The 19608-nt window shown below is 54.7% G+C and overlaps 1 protein-coding gene across 1 annotated transcript in view; it reads left to right on the top strand.

The window, feature by feature from the left end:
* The window catches only part of strn (striatin, calmodulin binding protein), a 94482-nt gene that overhangs the window by 27317 nt on the left and 47557 nt on the right, over positions 1–19608 (top strand). The window contains exons 2-4 of the mRNA XM_072463485.1: positions 4203–4306; positions 6193–6266; positions 6564–6627. Coding sequence (XP_072319586.1) covers positions 4203–4306; positions 6193–6266; positions 6564–6627 — 242 coding nt within the window. The remainder of the gene's footprint in view (positions 1–4202; positions 4307–6192; positions 6267–6563; positions 6628–19608) is intronic.

Here is a 19608-nt window from a genome sequence, read left to right as displayed (position 1 = left end):
AGTCCTGACTCTGGCACCAGCAGGAGGCCGGTCCATGTTTAGTCCTGACTCTGGCACCAGCAGGAGGCAGGTCCATGTTTAGTCCTGACTCTGGCACCAGCAGGAGGCCGGTCCATGTTTAGTCCTGACTCTGGCACCAGCAGGAGGCCGGTCCATGTTTAGTCCTGACTCTGGCACCAGCAGGAGGCCGCTCCATGTTTAGTCCTGACTCTGGCACCAGCAGGAGGCCGGTCCATGTTTAGTCCTGACTCTGGCACCAGCAGGAGGCCGGTCCATGTTTAGTCCTGACTCTGGCACCAGCAGGAGGCCGCTCCATGTTTAGTCCTGACTCTGGCACCAGCAGGAGGCCGCTCCATGTTTAGTCCTGACTCTGGGCACCAGCAGGAGGCCGGTCCATGTTTAGTCCTGACTCTGGCACCAGCAGGAGGCCGGTCCATGTTTAGTCCTGACTCTGGCACCAGCAGGAGGCCGGTCCATGTTTAGTCCTGACTCTGGCACCAGCAGGAGGCCGGTCCATGTTTAGTCCTGACTCTGGCACCAGCAGGAGGCCGGTCCATGTTTAGTCCTGACTCTGGCACCAGCAGGAGGCCGGTCCATGTTTAGTCCTGACTCTGGCACCAGCAGGAGGCCGGTCCATGTTTAGTCCTGACTCTTACACCAGCAGGAGGCCGGTCCATGTTTAGTCCTGACTCTGGCACCAGCAGGAGGCCGGTCCATGTTTAGTCCTGACTCTGGCACCAGCAGGAGGCCGGTCCATGTTTAGTCCTGACTCTGGCACCAGCAGGAGGCCGGTCCATGTTTAGTCCTGACTCTGGCACCAGCAGGAGGCCGGCCCATGTTTAGTCCTGACTCTGGGCACCAGCAGGAGGCCGGTCCATGTTTAGTCCTGACTCTGGCACCAGCAGGAGGCCGCTCCATGTTTAGTCCTGACTCTGGCACCAGCAGGAGGCAGGTCCATGTTTAGTCCTGACTCTGGCACCAGCAGGAGGCCGGTCCATGTTTAGTCCTGACTCTGGCACCAGCAGGAGGCCGGTCCATGTTTAGTCCTGACTCTGGCACCAGCAGGAGGCCGGTCCATGTTTAGTCCTGACTCTTACACCAGCAGGAGGCCGGTCCATGTTTAGTCCTGACTCTGGCACCAGCAGGAGGCCGGTCCATGTTTAGTCCTGACTCTGGCACCAGCAGGAGGCCGGTCCATGTTTAGTCCTGACTCTGGCACCAGCAGGAGGCCGCTCCATGTTTAGTCCTGACTCTTACACCAGCAGGAGGCAGGTCCATGTTTAGTCCTGGCTCTGGCACCAGCAGGAGGCCGGTCCATGTTTAGTCCTGACTCTTACACCAGCAGGAGGCCGGTCCATGTTTAGTCCTGACTCTGGCACCAGCAGGAGGCCGGTCCATGTTTAGTCCTGACTCTGGCACCAGCAGGAGGCCGGTCCATGTTTAGTCCTGACTCTGGCACCAGCAGGAGGCCGGCCCATGTTTAGTCCTGACTCTGGGCACCAGCAGGAGGCCGGTCCATGTTTAGTCCTGACTCTGGCACCAGCAGGAGGCCGGTCCCTGAGAACAGGACTAATGTGATGGTACTTCCTGGTTCTAGTCAGGACCCGAGCAGCAGCGTTCTGGATGAACTGCAGCTGTTTTACAGCTCGTTTGGAGAGACCAGTGAGCGGCCGTTACAGTAGTCTAATCTACTGGAGACAAACGCATGGATAAGTCTCTCTAAATTTGGTTTTGACACTATATTTTTGATTTTGGCAATGTTTTTTAGATGGTAAAACGCTGCTGATGTTATTGATTTGACGTGGCTGTTAAAGTTCAAGTCTGAGTCCATTATTATTTAAAGAGTTTAAAGGGCCATGATGGGTTTAAAGGGCCATGACGTGTCATACAGGGACGCTCATACAGGAAGTGACATCACACCAGGGACGCTCATACAGGAAGTGACATCACACCAGGGATGCTCATACAGGAAATGACATCACACCAGGGACGCTCATACAGGAAGTGACATCACACCAGGGACGCTCATACAGGAAGTGACATCACACCAGGGACACTCATAAAGGAAGTGACATCACACCAGGGACACTCATACAGGAAGTGACATCACACCAGGGACACTCATACAGGAAGTGACATCACACCAGGGACACTCATACAGGAAGTGACATCACACCAGGGACACTCATACAGGAAGTGACATCACACCAGGGATGCTCATACAGGAAATGACATCACACCAGGGACGCTCATACAGGAAGTGACATCACACCAGGGACGCTCATACAGGAAGTGACATCACACCAGGGATGCTCATACAGGAAATGACATCACACCAGGGACGCTCATACAGGAAGTGACATCACACCAGGGACGCTCATACAGGAAGTGACATCACACCAGGGACACTCATAAAGGAAGTGACATCACACCAGGGACACTCATACAGGAAGTGACATCACACCAGGGACACTCATACAGGAAGTGACATCACACCAGGGACACTCATACAGGAAGTGACATCACACCAGGGACACTCATACAGGAAGTGACATCACACCAGGGACACTCATACAGGAAGTGACATCACACCAGGGACACTCATACAGGAAGTGACATCACACCAGGGACACTCATATAGGAAGTGACATCACACCAGGGACCCTCATACAGGAAGTGACATCACACCAGGGACACTCATACAGGAAGTGACATCACACCAGGGACACTCATACAGGAAGTGACATCACACCAGGGACACTCATACAGGAAGTGACATCACACCAGGGACACTCATACAGGAAGTGACATCACACCAGGGACACTCATACAGGAAGTGACATCACACCAGGGACGCTCATATAGGAAGTGACATCACACCAGGGACCCTCATACAGGAAGTGACATCACACCAGGGACACTCGTTCCAGTCAAAGTTTATGCAGAATTCACACAAAAGAAACTATTTTTTTAACTCTCTAAACATGAATTCAACAAAATAAAGTCTCTCATTGTAATATGTCATAGTGAACTCTCTTATCAACAATATCAACTAAATGTGACATTAGATGAGTTTTGGCCCAGTGGTTGCTGGGTAATTTCCTGGTGTGATGTCATCAGTTACAAACAGGAAGTGAAATTATGAACCAAAAAAAAAGAGCTATTCTGGGATAACGTTTTTATAATTTTTAGCAACATTTTAAACATATTTATCTGAAGTGCATTAAGTTCAATGAGTCGTCCGACCTGCAGGAGGCGCTGTAACTCTGGCTCCTGTGGGACACGGGGGGTAAATGACCAAACCTGGTTCCCACGCTGGACCGGATCAGACTCTTGGAGCCTGAACCGCATTTCCCACAAGGCTTTGTGCTGGGGCTGCCTGACCTCTGACCTCTGACCTCCGACCTTCATCACAGTTCAATCACATGTTCAGTTCCGTCTTTAATCTCAATTATGTCTGTTTAAAACACGTTCAGGAAAGTTTCAGGATCAGATGAGTGGATGTTCTTTCCGACATTCGACACATGTAAATATCTCCTCATTTTAGATTTAATCAGCGCTTTTTACAGCAGTTTTTAATATAAATTAAATCCACAACACTCTCGATATTTATTAGTCTTACTCAGGTATATGAGTGTTTACCTGTGTGTTTGTTTACCTGTGTTTGTTTACCTGTCTGTGTTTGTTTACCTGTGTTTGTTTACCTGTCTGTGTGTGTTTACCTGTGTTTGTTTACCTGTCTGTTTGTTTACCTGTCTGTGTTTGTTTACCTGTGTTTGTTTACCTGTCTGTGTGTTTACCTGTCTGTGTTTGTTTACCTGTGTTTGTTTACCTGTCTGTGTTTGTTTACCTGTGTTTGTTTACCTGTCTGTGTTTGTTTACCTGTCTGTGTTTGTTTACCTGTGTTTGTTTACCTGTCTGTGTTTGTTTACCTGTGTGTTTGTTTACCTCTGTGTTTGTTTACCTCTGTGTTTCTTTACCTGTGTTTGTTTACCTGTGTGTTTGTTTACCTGTGTGTTTGTTTACCTCTGTGTTTCTTTACCTGTGTGTTTGTTTACCTGTGTGTTTGTTTACCTCTGTGTTTCTTTACCTGTGTGTTTGTTTACATGTGTTTGTTTACATGTGCTTTTGTTTACCTGTGTGTTTGTTTACATGTGTTTGTTTACCTGTGTGTTTGTTTACCTGTGTTTGCCTCGTGTCAGTCCCAGATCGCGCTGCTTCAGGGCGAGAGGCGTGGCCAGGAAAACCTCCGGAAAGATCTTCAGCGCCGGATCAAGATGCTCGAGTACTCGCTCCGACAGGAGAGGTACCGCCCCCTGGTGTACGCATGTATATACACCCCGCCCCCTGGTGTACGCATGTATATACACCCCGCCCCCTGGTGTACGCGTGTATATACACCCCGCCCCCTGGTGTACGCGTGTATATACACCCCGCCCCCTGGTGTACGCGTGTATATATACCCCGCCCCCTGGTGCACGCGTGTATATACACCCCGCCCCCCGCCCCCTGGTGTACGCGTGTATATACACCCCGCCCCCTGGTGTACGCGTGTATATACACCCCGCCCCCTGGTGTACGCGTGTATATATACCCCGCCCCCTGGTGCACGCGTGTATATACACCCCGCCCCCCGCCCCCTGGTGTACGCGTGTATATACACCCCGCCCCCTGGTGTACGCGTGTATATACACCCCGCCCCCTGGTGTACGCGTGTATATACACCCCGCCCCCTGGTGTACGCGTGTATATATACCCCGCCCCCTGGTGTACGCGTGTATATATACCCCGCCCCCTGGTGTACGCATGTATATATACCCCGCCCCCTGGTGTACGCATGTATATACACCCCGCCCCCTGGTGTACGCATGTATATACACCCCACCCCCTGGTGTACGCGTGTATATACACCCCGCCCCCTGGTGTACGCGTGTATATACACCCCGCCCCCTGGTGTACGCATGTATATACACCCCGCCCCCTGGTGTACGCATGTATATACACCCCGCCCCCTGGTGTACGCATGTATATACACCCCGCCCCCTGGTGTACGCGTGTATATACACCCCGCCCCCTGGTGTACGCGTGTATATACACCCCGCCCCCTGGTGTACGCGTGTATATACACCCCGCCCCCTGGTGTACGCGTGTATATATACCCCGCCCCCTGGTGCACGCGTGTATATACACCCCGCCCCCCGCCCCCTGGTGTACGCGTGTATATACACCCCGCCCCCTGGTGTACGCGTGTATATACACCCCGCCCCCTGGTGTACGCGTGTATATACACCCCGCCCCCTGGTGTACGCGTGTATATATACCCCGCCCCCTGGTGCACGCGTGTATATACACCCCGCCCCCTGGTGCACGCGTGTATATACACCCCGCCCCCTGGTGTACGCGTGTATATACACCCCGCCCCCTGGTGCACGCGTGTATATACACCCCGCCCCCTGGTGCACGCGTGTATATACACCCCGCCCCCTGGTGTACGCGTGTATATACACCCCGCCCCCTGGTGTACGCGTATATATACACCCCGCCCCCTGGTGTACGCGTGTATATACACCCCGCCCCCTGGTGTACGCGTGTATATACACCCCGCCCCCTGGTGTACGCGTGTATATATACCCCGCCCCCTGGTGTACGCGTGTATATACACCCCGCCCCCTGGTGTACGCGTGTATATATCCCCCGCCCCCTGGTGTACGCGTGTATATATACCCCGCCCCCTGGTGTACGCGTGTATATATACCCCGCCCCCTGGTGTACGCATGTATATACACCCCGCCCCCTGGTGTACGCATGTATATACACCCCGCCCCCTGGTGTACGCGTGTATATACACCCCGCCCCCTGGTGTACGCGTGTATATACACCCCGCCCCCTGGTGTACGCATGTATATACACCCCGCCCCCTGGTGTACGCATGTATATACACCCCGCCCCCTGGTGTACGCATGTATATACACCCCGCCCCCTGGTGTACGCATGTATATACACCCCGCCCCCTGGTGTACGCGTGTATATATACCCCGCCCCCTGGTGTACGCATGTATATTCCATGTATATAAATAGATCTTCTTCTTCTTCTTCTTCTTCTTCTTCTTCTTCTTCTTCTTCTTCTTCTTCTTCTTCTTCTTCTTCTTCTTCTTCTTCTTCTTCCTCTTCCTCTTCCTCCTCCTCCTCCAGAGGCAAATTCCACCGACTGAAGCACGGCTCAGACTTGATCCAGGACCAGCTGAGGCCCCCGGACTACGACTCTGGTGAGTGCGCCCCCTGTGGACGTAACCGTGCGCCCCCTGTGGACGTAACCGTGCGCCCCCTGTGGACGTAACCGTGCGCCCCCTGTGGACGTAACCGTGCGCCCCCTGTGGACGTAACCGTGCGTCCCCTGTGGACGTAACCGTGCGCCCCCTGTGGACGTAACCGTGCGCCCCCTGTGGACGTAACCGTGCGCCCCCTGTGGACGTAACCGTGCGCCCCCTGTGGACGTAACCGTGCGCCCCCTGTGGATACGCCCCCTGCAGGATGAAGGTCTCACTGTGATCTCTGTGTTTCAGAAGAAGATGAGGAAAGTCCATCTGCTCCTCAGAGCTGCGCCCAGGGACAGCAGATCATCTCCAGGTACAAGTACAACTGTGTACAAATATACAGGATACTACAGCTGCAAACATGTACAAATATACAGGATACTACAGCTGCAAACATGTACAAATATACAGGATACTACAGCTGCAAACATGTACAAATATACAGGATACTACAGCTGCAAACATGTACAAATATACAGGATACTACAGCTGCAAACATGTACAAATATACAGGATACTACAGCTGCAAACGTGTACAAATATACAGGATACTACAGCTGCAAACGTGTACAAATATACAGGATACTACAGCTGCAAACGTGTACAAATATACAGGATACTACAGCTGCAAACGTGTACAAATATACAGGATACTACAGCTGCAAACATGTACAAATATACAGGATACTGCAGCTGCAAACATGTACAAATATACAGGATACTACAGCTGCAAACGTGTACAAATATACAGGATACTACAGCTGCAAACATGTACAAATATACAGGATACTACAGCTGCAAACATGTACAAATATACAGGATACTACAGCTGCAAACATGTACAAATATACAGGATACTACAGCTGCAAACATGTACAAATATACAGGATACTACAGCTGCAAACGTGTACAAATATACAGGATACTACAGCTGCAAACATGTACAAATATACAGGATACTACAGCTGCAAACATATACAAATATACAGGATACTACAGCTGCAAACATGTACAAATATACAGGATACTACAGCTGCAAACATGTACAAATATACAGGATACTACAGCTGCAAACATGTACAAATATACAGGATACTACAGCTGCAAACATGTACAAATATACAGGATACTACAGCTACAAACGTGTACAAATATACAGGATACTACAGCTGCAAACATATACAAATATACAGGATACTACAGCTGCAAACATGTACAAATATACAGGATACTACAGCTGCAAACATATACAAATATACAGGATACTGCAGCTGCAAACATGTACAAATATACAGTATACTACAGCTGCAAACATGTACAAATATACAGGATACTACAGCTGCAAACGTGTACAAATATACAGGATACTACAGCTGCAAACATGTACAAATATACAGTATACTACAGCTGCAAACGTGTACAAATATACAGGATACTGCAGCTGCAAACGTGTACAAATATACAGTATACTACAGCTGCAAACGTGTACAAATATACAGGATACTACAGCTGCAAACGTGTACAAATATACAAGATACTACAGTTGCAAACATGTACAAATATACAGGATACTACAGCTGCAAACATGTACAAATATACAGTATACTGCAGCTGCAAACATGTACAAATATACAGGATACTACAGCTGCAAACATGTACAAATATACAGGATACTACAGCTGCAAACGTGTACAAATATACAGGATACTACAGCTGCAAACATGTACAAATATACAGGATACTACAGCTGCAAACATGTACAAATATACAGGATACTACAGCTGCAAACGTGTACAAATATACAGGATACTACAGCTGCAAACGTGTACAAATATACAGGATACTACAGCTGCAAACGTGTACAAATATACAGGATACTACAGCTGCAAACATGTACAAATATACAGGATACTACAGCTGCAAACATGTACAAATATACAGGATACTACAGCTGCAAACGATGCTTTCAATCTGAACTTTCTTATCTTAACAAAGGAGTTCCTCAAGACTCTGTCCTTGGACCATTGCTATTCACATGTATAAACTCAACTGGTCATAATCTAAAACAGAGTAACGTCCACATGTGACTCTGTGTGTGAGAGCGCCCCCTGCTGCACATGTGACTCTGTGTGTGAGAGCGCCCCCTGCTGCACATGTGACTCTGTGTGTGAGAGCGCCCCCTGCTGCACATGTGACTGTGTGTGAGAGCGCCCCCTGCTGCACATGTGACTGTGTGTGAGAGAGCGCCCCCTGCTGCACATGTGACTCTGTGTGTGAGAGCGCCCCCTGCTGTACGTGTGACTGTGTGTGAGAGCGCCCCCTGCTGTACGTGTGACTGTGTGTGAGAGCGCCCCCTGCTGTACGTGTGACTGTGTGTGAGAGCGCCCCCTGCTGCACGTGTGACTCTGTGTGTGAGAGCGCCCCCTGCTGCACGTGTGACTCTGTGTGTGAGAGCGCCCCCTGCTGCACATGTGACTGTGTGTGAGAGCGCCCCCTGCTGCACATGTGACTCTGTGTGTGAGAGCGCCCCCTGCTGCACATGTGACTCTGTGTGTGAGAGCGCCCCCTGCTGCACGTGTGACTCTGTGTGTGAGAGCGCCCCCTGCTGCACATGTGACTCTGTGTGTGAGAGCGCCCCCTGCTGCACATGTGACTCTGTGTGTGAGAGCGCCCCCTGCTGCACATGTGACTCTGTGTGTGAGAGCGCCCCCTGCTGCACATGTGACTCTGTGTGTGAGAGCGCCCCCTGCTGTACGTGTGACTCTGTGTGTGAGAGCGCCCCCTGCTGTACGTGTGACTCTGTGTGTGAGAGCGCCCCCTGCTGCACATGTGACTCTGTGTGTGAGAGCGCCCCCTGCTGCACATGTGACTGTGTGTGAGAGCGCCCCCTGCTGCACATGTGACTGTGTGTGAGAGCGCCCCCTGCTGCACATGTGACTCTGTGTGTGAGAGCGCCCCCTGCTGCACATGTGACTGTGTGTGAGAGCGCCCCCTGCTGCACATGTGACTGTGTGTGTGAGAGCGCCCCCTGCTGCACATGTGACTGTGTGTGAGAGCGCCCCCTGCTGCACATGTGACTCTGTGTGTGAGAGCGCCCCCTGCTGCACATGTGACTCTGTGTGTGAGAGCGCCCCCTGCTGCACATGTGACTCTGTGTGTGAGAGCGCCCCCTGCTGTACGTGTGACTCTGTGTGTGAGAGCGCCCCCTGCTGTACGTGTGACTCTGTGTGTGAGAGCGCCCCCTGCTGCACGTGTGACTCTGTGTGTGAGAGCGCCCCCTGCTGCACGTGTGACTGTGTGTGAGAGCGCCCCCTGCTGTACGTGTGACTCTGTGTGTGAGAGCGCCCCCTGCTGCACATGTGACTGTGTGTGAGAGCGCCCCCTGCTGTACGTGTGACTCTGTGTGTGAGAGCGCCCCCTGCTGCACATGTGACTCTGTGTGTGAGAGCGCCCCCTGCTGCACGTGTGACTGTGTGTGAGAGCGCCCCCTGCTGCACATGTGACTCTGTGTGTGAGAGCGCCCCCTGCTGTACGTGTGACTCTGTGTGTGAGAGCGCCCCCTGCTGCACATGTGACTGTGTGTGAGAGCGCCCCCTGCTGCACATGTGACTCTGTGTGTGAGAGCGCCCCCTGCTGCACATGTGACTGTGTGTGAGAGCGCCCCCTGCTGCACGTGTGACTCTGTGTGTGAGAGCGCCCCCTGCTGCACATGTGACTCTGTGTGTGAGAGCGCCCCCTGCTGCACATGTGACTCTGTGTGTGAGAGCGCCCCCTGCTGCACATGTGACTGTGTGTGAGAGCGCCCCCTGCTGCACATGTGACTCTGTGTGTGAGAGCGCCCCCTGCTGCACATGTGACTCTGTGTGTGAGAGCGCCCCCTGCTGCACATGTGACTCTGTGTGTGAGAGCGCCCCCTGCTGCACGTGTGACTCTGTGTGTGAGAGCGCCCCCTGCTCCACGTGTGACTCTGTGTGTGAGAGCGCCCCCTGCTGTACGTGTGACTGTGTGTGAGAGCGCCCCCTGCTGCACATGTGACTGTGTGTGAGAGCGCCCCCTGCTGCACATGTGACTGTGTGTGAGAGCGCCCCCTGCTGCACATGTGACTCTGTGTGAGAGCGCCCCCTGCTGCACATGTGACTCTGTGTGTGAGAGCGCCCCCTGCTGCACATGTGACTCTGTGTGTGAGAGCGCCCCCTGCTGCACATGTGACTCTGTGTGTGAGAGCGCCCCCTGCTGTACGTGTGACTCTGTGTGTGAGAGCGCCCCCTGCTGTACGTGTGACTCTGTGTGTGAGAGCGCCCCCTGCTGCACGTGTGACTCTGTGTGTGAGAGCGCCCCCTGCTGCACGTGTGACTGTGTGTGAGAGCGCCCCCTGCTGTACGTGTGACTCTGTGTGTGAGAGCGCCCCCTGCTGCACATGTGACTGTGTGTGAGAGCGCCCCCTGCTGCACATGTGACTGTGTGTGAGAGCGCCCCCTGCTGCACATGTGACTCTGTGTGTGAGAGCGCCCCCTGCTGCACATGTGACTGTGTGTGAGAGCGCCCCCTGCTGCACATGTGACTCTGTGTGAGAGCGCCCCCTGCTGCACGTGTGACTCTGTGTGTGAGAGCGCCCCCTGCTGCACATGTGACTGTGTGTGAGAGCGCCCCCTGCTGTACGTGTGACTCTGTGTGTGAGAGCGCCCCCTGCTGCACTTGTGACTGTGTGTGAGAGCGCCCCCTGCTGCACATGTGACTCTGTGTGTGAGAGCGCCCCCTGCTGCACATGTGACTCTGTGTGTGAGAGCGCCCCCTGCTGCACATGTGACTGTGTGTGAGAGCGCCCCCTGCTGCACATGTGACTCTGTGTGTGAGAGCGCCCCCTGCTGCACATGTGACTGTGTGTGAGAGCGCCCCCTGCTGTACGTGTGACTCTGTGTGTGAGAGCGCCCCCTGCTGCACGTGTGACTGTGTGTGAGAGCGCCCCCTGCTGCACGTGTGACTGTGTGTGAGAGCGCCCCCTGCTGCACATGTGACTGTGTGTGAGAGCGCCCCCTGCTGCACATGTGACTGTGTGTGAGAGCGCCCCCTGCTGCACGTGTGACTCTGTGTGTGAGAGCGCCCCCTGCTGCACATGTGACTCTGTGTGTGAGAGCGCCCCCTGCTGCACATGTGACTGTGTGTGAGAGCGCCCCCTGCTGCACATGTGACTCTGTGTGTGAGAGCGCCCCCTGCTGCACATGTGACTCTGTGTGTGAGAGCGCCCCCTGCTGTACGTGTGACTCTGTGTGTGAGAGCGCCCCCTGCTGAACATGTGACTCTGTGTGTGAGAGCGCCCCCTGCTGTACGTGTGACTCTGTGTGTGAGAGCGCCCCCTGCTGCACGTGTGACTCTGTGTGTGAGAGCGCCCCCTGCTGCACGTGTGACTGTGTGTGAGAGCGCCCCCTGCTGTACGTGTGACTCTGTGTGTGAGAGCGCCCCCTGCTGCACATGTGACTGTGTGTGAGAGCGCCCCCTGCTGCACATGTGACTGTGTGTGAGAGCGCCCCCTGCTGCACATGTGACTCTGTGTGTGAGAGCGCCCCCTGCTGCACATGTGACTGTGTGTGAGAGCGCCCCCTGCTGCACATGTGACTCTGTGTGTGAGAGCGCCCCCTGCTGCACATGTGACTCTGTGTGTGAGAGCGCCCCCTGCTGCACATGTGACTCTGTGTGTGAGAGCGCCCCCTGCTGCACGTGTGACTGTGTGTGAGAGCGCCCCCTGCTGCACGTGTGACTGATTGTGAGAGCGCCCCCTGCTGCACATGTGACTGTGTGTGAGAGCGCCCCCTGCTGCACATGTGACTGTGTGTGAGAGCGCCCCCTGCTGCACATGTGACTGTGTGTGAGAGCGCCCCCTGCTGCACATGTGACTGTGTGTGAGAGCGCCCCCTGCTGTACGTGTGACTCTGTGTGTGAGAGCGCCCCCTGCTGCACATGTGACTGTGTGTGAGAGCGCCCCCTGCTGCACATGTGACTCTGTGTGTGAGAGCGCCCCCTGCTGCACATGTGACTCTGTGTGTGAGAGCGCCCCCTGCTGCACATGTGACTCTGTGTGTGAGAGCGCCCCCTGCTGCACGTGTGACTCTGTGTGTGAGAGCGCCCCCTGCTCCACGTGTGACTCTGTGTGTGAGAGCGCCCCCTGCTGTACGTGTGACTGTGTGTGAGAGCGCCCCCTGCTGCACATGTGACTGTGTGTGAGAGCGCCCCCTGCTGTACGTGTGACTCTGTGTGAGAGCGCCCCCTGCTGCACATGTGACTCTGTGTGAGAGCGCCCCCTGCTGCACATGTGACTCTGTGTGTGAGAGCGCCCCCTGCTGCACATGTGACTGTGTGTGAGAGCGCCCCCTGCTGCACATGTGACTCTGTGTGAGAGCGCCCCCTGCTGCACATGTGACTCTGTGTGTGAGAGCGCCCCCTGCTGCACATGTGACTCTGTGTGTGAGAGCGCCCCCTGCTGCACATGTGACTCTGTGTGTGAGAGCGCCCCCTGCTGTACGTGTGACTCTGTGTGTGAGAGCGCCCCCTGCTGTACGTGTGACTCTGTGTGTGAGAGCGCCCCCTGCTGCACGTGTGACTCTGTGTGTGAGAGCGCCCCCTGCTGCACGTGTGACTGTGTGTGAGAGCGCCCCCTGCTGTACGTGTGACTCTGTGTGTGAGAGCGCCCCCTGCTGCACATGTGACTGTGTGTGAGAGCGCCCCCTGCTGCACATGTGACTGTGTGTGAGAGCGCCCCCTGCTGCACATGTGACTCTGTGTGTGAGAGCGCCCCCTGCTGCACATGTGACTGTGTGTGAGAGCGCCCCCTGCTGCACATGTGACTCTGTGTGAGAGCGCCCCCTGCTGCACGTGTGACTCTGTGTGTGAGAGCGCCCCCTGCTGCACATGTGACTGTGTGTGAGAGCGCCCCCTGCTGTACGTGTGACTCTGTGTGTGAGAGCGCCCCCTGCTGCACTTGTGACTGTGTGTGAGAGCGCCCCCTGCTGCACATGTGACTCTGTGTGTGAGAGCGCCCCCTGCTGCACATGTGACTCTGTGTGTGAGAGCGCCCCCTGCTGCACATGTGACTGTGTGTGAGAGCGCCCCCTGCTGCACATGTGACTCTGTGTGTGAGAGCGCCCCCTGCTGCACATGTGACTGTGTGTGAGAGCGCCCCCTGCTGTACGTGTGACTCTGTGTGTGAGAGCGCCCCCTGCTGCACGTGTGACTGTGTGTGAGAGCGCCCCCTGCTGCACGTGTGACTGTGTGTGAGAGCGCCCCCTGCTGCACATGTGACTGTGTGTGAGAGCGCCCCCTGCTGCACATGTGACTGTGTGTGAGAGCGCCCCCTGCTGCACGTGTGACTCTGTGTGTGAGAGCGCCCCCTGCTGCACATGTGACTCTTTGTGTGAGAGCGCCCCCTGCTGCACATGTGACTGTGTGTGAGAGCGCCCCCTGCTGCACATGTGACTCTGTGTGTGAGAGCGCCCCCTGCTGCACATGTGACTCTGTGTGTGAGAGCGCCCCCTGCTGTACGTGTGACTCTGTGTGTGAGAGCGCCCCCTGCTGAACATGTGACTCTGTGTGTGAGAGCGCCCCCTGCTGTACGTGTGACTCTGTGTGTGAGAGCGCCCCCTGCTGCACGTGTGACTCTGTGTGTGAGAGCGCCCCCTGCTGCACGTGTGACTGTGTGTGAGAGCGCCCCCTGCTGTACGTGTGACTCTGTGTGTGAGAGCGCCCCCTGCTGCACATGTGACTGTGTGTGAGAGCGCCCCCTGCTGCACATGTGACTCTGTGTGTGAGAGCGCCCCCTGCTGCACGTGTGACTGTGTGTGAGAGCGCCCCCTGCTGCACGTGTGACTCTGTGTGTGAGAGCGCCCCCTGCTGCACATGTGACTCTGTGTGTGAGAGCGCCCCCTGCTGCACATGTGACTGTGTGTGAGAGCGCCCCCTGCTGCACATGTGACTGTGTGTGAGAGCGCCCCCTGCTGCACATGTGACTGTGTGTGAGAGCGCCCCCTCCTGCACATGTGACTCTGTGTGTGAGAGCGCCCCCTGCTGCACATGTGACTCTGTGTGTGAGAGCGCCCCCTGCTGCACATGTGACTGTGTGTGAGAGCGCCCCCTGCTGTACGTGTGACTGTGTGTGAGAGCGCCCCCTGCTGTACGTGTGACTCTGTGTGTGAGAGCGCCCCCTGCTGCACATGTGACTCTGTGTGTGAGAGCGCCCCCTGCTGCACGTGTGACTGTGTGTGAGAGCGCCCCCTGCTGTACGTGTGACTCTGTGTGTGAGAGCGCCCCCTGCTGCACGTGTGACTGTGTGTGAGAGCGCCCCCTGCTGTACGTGTGACTCTGTGTGTGAGAGCGCCCCCTGCTGCACATGTGACTCTGTGTGTGAGAGCGCCCCCTGCTGCACGTGTGACTGTGTGTGAGAGCGCCCCCTGCTGCACGTGTGACTGATTGTGAGAGCGCCCCCTGCTGCACATGTGACTGTGTGTGAGAGCGCCCCCTGCTGCACATGTGACTGTGTGTGAGAGCGCCCCCTGCTGCACATGTGACTGTGTGTGAGAGCGCCCCCTGCTGTACGTGTGACTCTGTGTGTGAGAGCGCCCCCTGCTGCACTTGTGACTGTGTGTGAGAGCGCCCCCTGCTGCACATGTGACTCTGTGTGTGAGAGCGCCCCCTGCTGCACATGTGACTCTGTGTGTGAGAGCGCCCCCTGCTGCACATGTGACTGTGTGTGAGAGCGCCCCCTGCTGCACATGTGACTCTGTGTGTGAGAGCGCCCCCTGCTGCACATGTGACTGTGTGTGAGAGCGCCCCCTGCTGTACGTGTGACTCTGTGTGTGAGAGCGCCCCCTGCTGCACGTGTGACTGTGTGTGAGAGCGCCCCCTGCTGCACGTGTGACTGTGTGTGAGAGCGCCCCCTGCTGCACATGTGACTGTGTGTGAGAGCGCCCCCTGCTGCACATGTGACTGTGTGTGAGAGCGCCCCCTGCTGCACGTGTGACTCTGTGTGTGAGAGCGCCCCCTGCTGCACATGTGACTCTTTGTGTGAGAGCGCCCCCTGCTGCACATGTGACTGTGTGTGAGAGCGCCCCCTGCTGCACATGTGACTCTGTGTGTGAGAGCGCCCCCTGCTGCACATGTGACTCTGTGTGTGAGAGCGCCCCCTGCTGTACGTGTGACTCTGTGTGTGAGAGCGCCCCCTGCTGAACATGTGACTCTGTGTGTGAGAGCGCCCCCTGCTGTACGTGTGACTCTGTGTGTGAGAGCGCCCCCTGCTGCACGTGTGACTCTGTGTGTGAGAGCGCCCCCTGCTGCACGTGTGACTGTGTGTGAGAGCGCCCCCTGCTGTACGTGTGACTCTGTGTGTGAGAGCGCCCCCTGCTGCACATGTGACTGTGTGTGAGAGCGCCCCCTGCTGCACATGTGACTCTGTGTGTGAGAGCGCCCCCTGCTGCACGTGTGACTGTGTGTGAGAGCGCCCCCTGCTGCACGTGTGACTCTGTGTGTGAGAGCGCCCCCTGCTGCACATGTGACTCTGTGTGTGAGAGCGCCCCCTGCTGCACATGTGACTGTGTGTGAGAGCGCCCCCTGCTGCACATGTGACTGTGTGTGAGAGCGCCCCCTCCTGCACATGTGACTCTGTGTGTGAGAGCGCCCCCTGCTGCACATGTGACTGTGTGTGAGAGCGCCCCCTGCTGCACATGTGACTCTGTGTGTGAGAGCGCCCCCTGCTGCACATGTGACTGTGTGTGAGAGCGCCCCCTGCTGCACATGTGACTCTGTGTGTGAGAGCGCCCCCTGCTGCACATGTGACTGTGTGTGAGAGCGCCCCCTGCTGTACGTGTGACTGTGTGTGAGAGCGCCCCCTGCTGTACGTGTGACTCTGTGTGTGAGAGCGCCCCCTGCTGCACATGTGACTCTGTGTGTGAGAGCGCCCCCTGCTGCACGTGTGACTGTGTGTGAGAGCGCCCCCTGCTGTACGTGTGACTCTGTGTGTGAGAGCGCCCCCTGCTGCACGTGTGACTGTGTGTGAGAGCGCCCCCTGCTGTACGTGTGACTCTGTGTGTGAGAGCGCCCCCTGCTGCACATGTGACTCTGTGTGTGAGAGCGCCCCCTGCTGCACATGTGACTCTGTGTGTGAGAGCGCCCCCTGCTGCACATGTGACTGTGTGTGAGAGCGCCCCCTGCTGCACATGTGACTCTGTGTGTGAGAGCGCCCCCTGCTGCACGTGTGACTGTGTGTGAGAGCGCCCCCTGCTGCACGTGTGACTGATTGTGAGAGCGCCCCCTGCTGCACATGTGACTGTGTGTGAGAGCGCCCCCTGCTGCACATGTGACTGTGTGTGAGAGCGCCCCCTGCTGCACATGTGACTGTGTGTGAGAGCGCCCCCTGCTGTACGTGTGACTCTGTGTGTGAGAGCGCCCCCTGCTGCACATGTGAGTTTTATTGTGTTATTTAGCAGGATGTCGTGTTTATTGTCTAAGATAAGACATGTAAACATTTCCTCTCATATCTGAATATGGAGGAAGAAAATACAAATAAAGATAAAATAAAATAATAATTAAAAAAAAAGACAAATACTAATAATAATAATGGTAAAGTAAACACTGTTATTTACTCTTAGACCCTCCTTCTGTCCTTAGACCCTCCTTCTGTCCTTAGACCCTCCCTCTGTCCTTAGACCCTCCTTCTGTCCTTAGCTCCTCCCTCTGTCCTTAGACCCTCCCTCTGTCCTTAGACCCTCCTTCTGTCCTTAGACCCTCCTTCTATCCTTAGACCCTCCCTCTGTCCTTGGACCCTCCTTCTGTCCTTAGCTCCTCCCTCTGTCCTTAGACCCTCCCTCTGTCCTTAGACCCTCCTTCTGTCCTTAGACCCTCCTTCTGTCCTTAGACCCAGTCTTCAGGCAGATGAGGGACCGTCCACACGGGGCAGGGACACTTCACCAGGAGAGGGACATCTGGGTCCACAGGTCCTCAGGAGTGAGAGAAAGAAGGCGGTGAACAGTTTGCAAGTGGAAATAAGAAATAAATATTGTTTGAAGTCAGAAGAAGAGGACAGAGCTCAAGCTGTCATACTTCCCCCAGCACAGTTGCTGCTAGGGCAGCGGAGCTGAAGCTGTGGGTTTATGTTTCTGTTATAACTGGTCTGACCATAAGTCATTTCAAAGAGGAACGTTTTAAGCCGAGACAAAAGACTGTGTCGGCCTCTTTAACATGGACATGACTCTACCTCCTACTGTGCTTTTAGAGACTCTTGGGACCACCAGAAGGCTCTACCTCCTACTGTTCTTTTAGAGACTCTTGGGACCACCAGAAGGCTCTACCTCCTACTGTGCTTTTAGAGACTCTTGGCACCACCAGAAGGCTCTACCTCCTACTGTGCTTTTAGAGACTCTTGGCACCACCAGAAGGCTCTACCTCCTACTGTGCTTTTAGAGACTCTTGGCACCACCAGAAGGCTCTACCTCCTACTGTGCTTTTAGAGACTCTTGGCACCACCAGAAGGCTCTACCTCCTACTGTACTTTTAGAGACTCTTGGCACCACCAGAAGGCTCTACCTCCTACTGTGCTTTTAGAGACTCTTGGCACCACCAGAAGGCTCTACCTCCCACTGTACTTTTAGAGACTCTTGGCACCACCAGAAGGCTCTACCTCCTACTGTACTTTTAGAGACTCTTGGCACCACCAGAAGGCTCTACCTCCCACTGTACTTTTAGAGACTCTTGGCACCACCAGAAGGCTCTACCTCCTACTGTACTTTTAGAGACTCTTGGCACCACCAGAAGGCTCTACCTCCTACTGTACTTTTAGAGACTCTTGGCACCACCAGAAGGCTCTACCTCCTCCTGTGCTTTTAGAGACTCTTGGCACCACCAGAAGGCTCTACCTCCTACTGTGCTTTTAGAGACTCTTGGCACCACCAGAAGGCTCTACCTCCCACTGTACTTTTAGAGACTCTTGGCACCACCAGAAGGCTCTACCTCCTACTGTACTTTTAGAGACTCTTGGCACCACCAGAAGGCTCTACCTCCCACTGTACTTTTAGAGACTCTTGGCACCACCAGAAGGCTCTATCTCCTACTGTACTTTTAGAGACTCTTGGCACCACCAGAAGGCTCTACCTCCTACTGTACTTTTAGAGACTCTTGGCACCACCAGAAGGCTCTACCTCCTCCTGTGCTTTTAGAGACTCTTGGCACCACCAGAAGGTCAGCATGTTGAGAGTGAAGAGCTCTGTTTGGATTAGATGCTTCTAGAGCATCTTTGAGGTAGGATGGGGCCATGTCATTTATGGCTTTGTAGGTCAGAAGTAGAATTTTAAATGTGATTCTAAGCTGGACAGGAGCCAGTGAAGAGACTCCAGCACCGGCGTAATGTGCTCTCTTCTTTTAGTTCCTCTTAGTAATCTTGCTGCAGCATTTTGAACCAGTTAAAGCTTTTTATGGATCTTTCAGGACCTGCTGTGAGCAGGAGTTACAGGAGAATCCAGACGTTACAGATGCAGGAGATGTTTTTCAGCTTCACTTTTAGGCCGGATTCTTCTGATTTTGGCTCTTGTTGCGCAAATGAAAGAGTCTGTTTTACAGACTTGATTTATATGAGCTTTAAATGAGAGCTCCTGGTCCAATCAGACTCTGAGGTTTCTTACAGTAGAACTGGAGGCTTCACTGACATTGTCCAGTGTGACTATCTGACCTCCAGCACAATGACCTCCAGCACAATGACCTCCAGCACAATGACCTCCAGCACAGTGACCTCCAGCACAGTGACCTCCAGCACAGTGACCTCCAGCACAATGACCTCCAGCACAATGACCTCCAGCACAGTGACCTCCAGCACAATGACCTCCAGCACAATGACCTCCAGCACAATGACCTTCAGCACAATGACCTCCAGCACAATGACCTCCAGCACAGTGACCTCCAGCACAATGACCTCCAGCACAATGACCTCCAGCACAGTGACCTCCAGCACAATGACCTCCAGCACAATGACCTCCAGCACAATGACCTCCAGCACAATGACCTCCAGCACAGTGACCTCCAGCACAATGACCTCCAGCACAGTGACCTCCAGCACAATGACCTCCAGCACAATGACCTCCAGCACAATGACCTCCAGCACAGTGACCTCCAGCACAATGACCTCCAGCACAATGACCTCCAGCACAATGACCTCCAGCACAGTGACCTCCAGCACAATGACCTCCAGCACAATGACCTCCAGCACAATGACCTCCAGCACAGTGACCTCCAGCACAGTGACCTCCAGCACAATGACCTCCAG

This window comes from Eucyclogobius newberryi, unplaced genomic scaffold (assembly GCF_026437365.1).
Source record: "Eucyclogobius newberryi isolate DKJ021-1_F unplaced genomic scaffold, fEucNew1.0.hap1 SCAF_4, whole genome shotgun sequence".
NCBI lineage: Eukaryota > Metazoa > Chordata > Actinopteri > Gobiiformes > Gobiidae > Eucyclogobius > Eucyclogobius newberryi.
This window is presented reverse-complemented; position numbering and strand designations above follow the sequence as displayed.